This window comes from Pseudoliparis swirei, chromosome 13, assembly GCF_029220125.1.
Source record: "Pseudoliparis swirei isolate HS2019 ecotype Mariana Trench chromosome 13, NWPU_hadal_v1, whole genome shotgun sequence".
Classification (NCBI taxonomy): domain Eukaryota; kingdom Metazoa; phylum Chordata; class Actinopteri; order Perciformes; family Liparidae; genus Pseudoliparis; species Pseudoliparis swirei.
Genome location: NC_079400.1, coordinates 16,985,199 through 16,991,519, shown reverse-complemented (window position 1 = coordinate 16,991,519; position 6,321 = coordinate 16,985,199). Strand labels below are relative to the sequence as shown.

The window sequence follows — 6,321 nt, the reverse complement described above, 5'->3', positions numbered from 1 at the left end:
TGTTTTTTAACTTACATTTCAGAGGAAACCGTTATATATTATATATCTACATGACACATAAAGTTACTAGTTTCTATAAATAATAAATTAGCTCCACCTCGACCAGCTGCAACATAAAAAAACTTATTATGCATCATTAATTATCATCCAACTAACTTTAGTGAGGGCTATTCTTATTGCATTTCATCTTTGCAATCTCCACTCAGGACAGAGTGTAATTCTCCTTGTGGCCACTAGATGGCAGTGTTTGAACCTCCTGCTCGGACCGGATATGACTCGCAGGGATCTGGGAGGCAGCAGCCTCCAAACTGTGGGCGTTTTTTCTTTTCCTCAATCTTTTTTCTTCTCTCCCTTCCTTTTCCCTGGGTGTTGCCTGCTGGAAGTTTTCACCGGTTGTTGCCGAGAAAAAAAAGGACAGACGACAGACGAGCCGGAGAAGTTTCCGTAACGACGACATTCCTCAACTTTTTCTGGACTGCCAGTCGAGGCCCTCAACACTTTGTTCACGTTGCACGTTTCCTTCGACGCCGATAGCGAGCTGAGCCGACTGGGTTGAGAGAGAGAGATAGAGAGAGAGCAAGAGAGAGAGAGAGAGAGGCTTCCGATGCAGGCCATTAAGTGTGTGGTGGTGGGCGACGGGTAAGTTAAACCCTCTTTTTTGTGTTTAATTCATCCCGCTGAGAGCTCTAAAGCAATGTCCCAGTTTCACTCGCACAGTAACGTGTGCAAAGCTAACCGCTGTTTGTCGTTGACCCAGTTACCGACAGTTGTCGGGCGGCTAACGAGCCTCGGGATAACATGGCAGCCCTCGCGCGGCATCAGCTGGTCGGACGGTGCTGGTCCACGCGCTCGGGCCGTGGTGCCATGGCGACAGCGACCGTTAGCCGCTCGATAACTCCGTCCAGTAGAACAAAAGTGGATTGGATTGCTCACCTTTGATTAAGCTTTGATTGTTTACTAACTGTGTCTTCACTTGTGTGTTATTATCCCAGTGTAACTTTTTAAGTAAATTCAAGACTGTAAACACCTAGTTCTAACATACAATTACAATGTCTGGCAAGACCGGTTTAATATACGAATTTACTATAAAACGTACTCTTCATCTTGATTTAACTGAAGAATATACCGTAATGTGACCAACAAGTGGTTTAAATCTTTGCTCCTCCTTTCTCATCTCAGGGCTGTGGGTAAAACCTGCCTGCTCATCAGCTACACCACCAATGCCTTCCCTGGGGAGTACATCCCCACCGTGTAAGTAACACACAGATGCACCTCTTTCATGAACATCTGTTGGGTAGATGGGACTTTATTTATCTCGGGGTAGATCTTTTGAACCTAATCTGCAACTCCCTTCCTGCAGCTTTGACAACTACTCCGCCAATGTGATGGTTGATGGGAAACCAGTAAACCTGGGCCTGTGGGATACAGCGGGACAGGAGGACTACGACCGGCTCAGGCCTCTGTCTTACCCTCAGACGGTACGTATATGCATCCATGCATTTAGCGACGCCCGCCGGTCTCAGCCCGCTGCCGTGCACCGCCTAGTATCGGCCCGACAATGCGAGCATGAACACTGCTTTCACTTGACCAGCATTGATTTGCAGCCTGTAATGCAGAGTCTTTGCACTCAGCAGAGTAGAGCCCTGTATCCATAGTACCTATACACTGTCTGGAGGAAGTGAAAGGGAGCCATTGTTTGCCCTCTTTGTCCCGACAACAAACTGGCCTCTGTGCTTACGAGTCACAGGGAGCTGGACGTGGGAGTTCATGTGTATTTAACCAACAGAGTCCAGATTTGTCTCTCTTTGTGAACCCCCATGTGTGAACATTTTGAGTCTATTAAGTCTGTGTTGTACGCTATCGCACTGTTAATTCCTTTTTATTGTTATGATTCTTGTACCAGTTGTAACAGGAATGATTACCTTCGCATTGAAAATGCCGGAAGGTTATGTTTTGATCGCCGTGTATTTATTTATTTATTTATTTGTATGTGTGTTATTCGCAAAACTCAAAAAGTATTGAACCGAATCGTATGAAATTTGGTGGGATGATTGTTTATTATCCGGGGACCAGTTGATTAGATTTTGGGATCGATCGGGTCAAAGGTCAAGGTCAAAGGTCATGAACAGGTCAAAATCTTTCGCAGAACTCAAAAAGTATTGAACCGAATCGCATGAAATTTGGTGGGATGATTGTTTATTATCCGGGGACCAGTTGATTAGATTTTGGGATCGATCGGGTCAAAGGTCAAGGTCAAAGGTCATAAACAGGTCAAATCTTCTTGAATCACATGGAATTTGGTGGGATGATTGGTTATTATCCGGGGACCATTTGATTAGATTTTGGGATCAATCGGGTCAAAGGTCAAGGTCATGGAAAGGTCTAAATCTTTTTTTTACCATAGCGCAGTCAATTTTTATCCAATTGGCATGCAACTAATGCCAACATGTTCATAATTCAATGCCCAATCTTGTGATATGCGAAGGTATGCGCTCTACCGAGTGCCCGTTCTAGTTGACTGTTTTTAATGCTGTATTGACGTCGCTTATTTTCTCTCCTTTAGGATGTGTTCCTGATTTGCTTTTCACTCGTCAGTCCGGCTTCCTTTGAAAACGTCCGCGCCAAGGTGAGAACCAGCTGCTCTTTATCCTTGCACTTTGTCACGGCTGTTAATAATCGGAATATATATATATATATATATATTAGGGCTGTCAGCGTTAACGCGTTAATCTATGCGGTTAATTTGGCCGCAATTAACGCACAAAAATATCAATACGTAAATTAACGCAACTTTGTTTACTTCCGGTGTGCGTTGAAGTTTTTTCACTCCCCTGAGTGTCAAACAGCGGCAGTGCGGTTTGCCACTGTTTCCGTTTGTAAAACTATGAGTTCTCCGCGAAAATACAGAGCAGAAATAAATTTAAACTCCTGGATTAATCAGTCGGGTTTCCTCCTCCGCTCCTTCCTCCCATCTCCCCCTCCGATACACAGAGACAGGGGGGGGGGGGGCGGCTACATGTCGGGTGACACGGCGCGGAAAGAACTCGTCACACGAAACCTTCACCATGATTTGTCAATCCGTTTGTCTGTCAACATTTAGCGAAAAAAACAACCAATGAACACTCAGTAAATCACAAAGGACCTCCCACCTCACAGGTGAGGCTCTAGAGCAGCCTGTCAGTCAGAGAGCAGAGAACACGGCGCGAGGACAACTGAGCCTCATTGAATAGAGCTGAGATTGTTCTGGAATGTTTGATGTATAACACGTGGGTATGTGTCATATGCAAAAGACTTTAAAAGGTGAATTTACATTTTTTTGTAGAATGGAGAACATGCCCCCAGCCTCCAGAGGGTCACGTGACATATGTGAATGTCAGTCAGTTACCAAGGCCACTGGTTCTGCTGCTGTTCAATGTTAAAGATGACAGGACCAATGTGTCTCAATATACTTCTTTTTTTTTACTAATCTGGATGTTTCACTGAAGAAACAATTTATCATCCACAATATAAAATACCTCGCTGGCACTTTATATGTAGGAGCCTCTTTGAAAACACAGCTCTATGTGAAGTTTTGTCTTTAAAAAGAAGAAGAAAATAACTTTTAATCCCGATTACTGAATTTCAAAATGTGCCATTCATTAGTTACTTTTTTTTAATCGATTGACAGCCCTAATATATATATATATATATATACGGTTAGCAGTTTTCCATTAAATCTCATGGATATCTGCATGTGTGGAGGAATAAGAAAGACACGTCTGGGATGTCAGCCATCAGATGATTACCATTGTTGACACGACTGTAAAACCAACAGAGATAAAAACTGGACTTGAAATCTCAATGTAATGTTTGAGTTTAAAATAATTGGAAATTCAGATTTACTTTTGAAGCATTGTATTTCTTTCTGACAATTTTGTTTTGGGAATCTCTTTTTTTTTTTTAATGTCAATTCACGTTATCTCTCATACTGTCCATCGTCAACCTGCAACCTTATGGCGCTGTCCCCCCCAGTGGTTCCCTGAGGTGAGACACCACTGCCCCAACACGCCCATCATCCTGGTGGGCACCAAGCTGGACCTGAGAGACGACAAGGACACGATCGAAAAACTGAAGGAGAAGAAGCTCTCCCCCATCACCTACCCTCAGGGCTTGGCCATGGCTAAAGAAATAAGTCAGTTCATACACAGATGAAAACTATTAAATGATCACTGCCGTTTTATATAATGTCTTAAAAATATTATATTTCAATACATTACATTTTAATTTCAACATGTTCTCTGGGACTGAACGATGTTGGACACAATGTTCCTAATGGCACTATTTTCTTTTGATATACTGATGAATTATGGTTTTTAAAACGTATTTTCGTTGTTAACCTAATTTTAAATACATTTCCTGCTAGCATTTATTGGATTTTAAAAGCAGTATATTCTTTTTTTACCCATGCCTGTGTGGAGAAACCTTTGGGGATTTGACTTAAATTGACAGAAAACACCGGCTCGTCTTACTCGAGCCTTAAAATATCACCTGTATGCACCACCTGGTGTGCTGACTTGTTGTTCTGCTTTGCTCCGACTCTCCTTCCCTACCAGCTTCAGTGAAGTACCTGGAGTGCTCCGCTTTGACGCAGCGCGGCCTGAAGACGGTGTTTGACGAGGCCATCAGAGCGGTCCTGTGCCCCCCACCCACCAAGGAGAGGAGGAGGAAGTGCAGAATATTCTAAGGGACCACAGGGGGAGAAAAGAGAATACGGTTGCAGTAAGAACTCGCCGACTCGGAGGGAAGGAGACGATGGCGGGGTTCCCCAAATATCTATTCACCCCTTGTGTCCTTGCTTGCGTAGAAGCTCCGGTAGTCCACACTTCCATCTGAAAACCCCGTCCCAGGCTGAAGCGGTGCCGAAGGTTTCTGTTTACTTGCATCTGTTTAGTTCTTTCAGTTTGACGGGAATGAGGTGACTTTGTTACGGCCTTAGGGAATGGGAGGGTGGGGGCTAATTTTATGGGATCTGGGGTTGATTTTAAGGGAGGATTTTACAAAACAAAATCCATTATGTCATTGTTCTATGAAGAAACGCTACTCGTATGGAATATTATGAAGATTATTGCAGATTTAGCTCCTGCGCTGCACTCTTTCCCCATACACACGAAGAGATTCCTGCTGCCTTGATGACATTTTACTTTGAGAAAAAATGTGTTATTCAGAAGTTTTGTCGTCGCCTTTTTTAGTTTTTGTGTTCATCGTCATGCCAGCTCTGGTTTAGAAACCATTTTGTTTACATGCGTCATCCGACCAGACTGAGGTGTTTCCCAAATTCAGTCGACGGTCATCACCTTGTCGTCACTCCATGAATACTAAAATGACTCTTTCTTTTTGTTTTAACGTGTACAAGTTGACATGCACTCAATGCAGAAAGTTTCCCCCTCAGGTTACTTATTACAATTGTTGTAGCCGCTGTAATAATTACTATAATCAACAAGCATTTAAAACACAGTCTCTGCAAGATAATTAACAGTTAATTATCATGTTTTGTTCCTAAAAGCCATCGAGCTGAATCCATTGATCTCCTCTTGCTCCGTCTCAAGTCAACACGCACAGTATTTTACGGCTGACCGTCGGGCATGTGATGGTGCAGTGCAGCTAGTGTTGTTGTGGAGCCTCATTCTCAATCTAACCGTAAAGATTGTGTCATAATTTCAAGTCCCCACTAAGTTCTCGTTGATTTTGGCCATCCCTATTCGCGTGTTTTATGAAGTCTAGGAGCAGAGTGTATTCACGCTCGAATGTTGCAACAGAATTTTATTGTTTTTGTTACAAGATATGAGCATTAACTATTCAGCAAATACATTTTTTATTTTGTAATGAGCAACGATCAAATTGCATGGGTGCTCTGGGGAATCGCTGTCGAATCTGGACTCATTTTTATCAGTGTTTCAACGGAGCGGTGTAAGATGTTGATTTATTTTCTCTTTTTTTAAAGCAAATAAATTCATCGAAAATGCTTTGTTGACTAATTATTCTATAACTAACCAGAAAAATGCGAGATTGCAGTGAGACGCGGAGAAAATGTGATGCCATTTGTTAACTTCAAAAAACTGTTTAGGAAGAAGCTAAGCTTTTTTTTAAAATGTATTACTATTATAGAAGATCTGACAGTGAGGAAGAGACAGAACAGACTCAAGGCGACGCAGAGCACGAGTCCTTAAGACTTGTTCATGAATGACTAACCATATGACATATAATGACAATGTATATTTGTTATTATTAGGGCCCGAGCACTGACTTAGTCAGAGCGGAGGACCTATTGTTCTTACATATTTA

At 42.5% G+C, this 6,321-nt stretch overlaps 1 protein-coding gene across 1 annotated transcript; it reads left to right on the top strand.

Moving 5' to 3' along the window:
- Positions 1-324: 324 nt before the first annotated feature.
- LOC130203598 (ras-related C3 botulinum toxin substrate 1-like) lies at positions 325-6,001 on the top strand. Its single transcript, XM_056429916.1, has 6 exons — positions 325-639; positions 1,180-1,251; positions 1,361-1,478; positions 2,564-2,626; positions 4,012-4,171; positions 4,593-6,001. The coding sequence occupies exons 1-6, from the start codon at positions 605-607 to the stop codon at positions 4,721-4,723; spliced, it is 579 nt and encodes a 192-aa protein (XP_056285891.1). The 5' UTR covers positions 325-604; the 3' UTR covers positions 4,724-6,001.
- Positions 6,002-6,321: the final 320 nt, after the last annotated feature.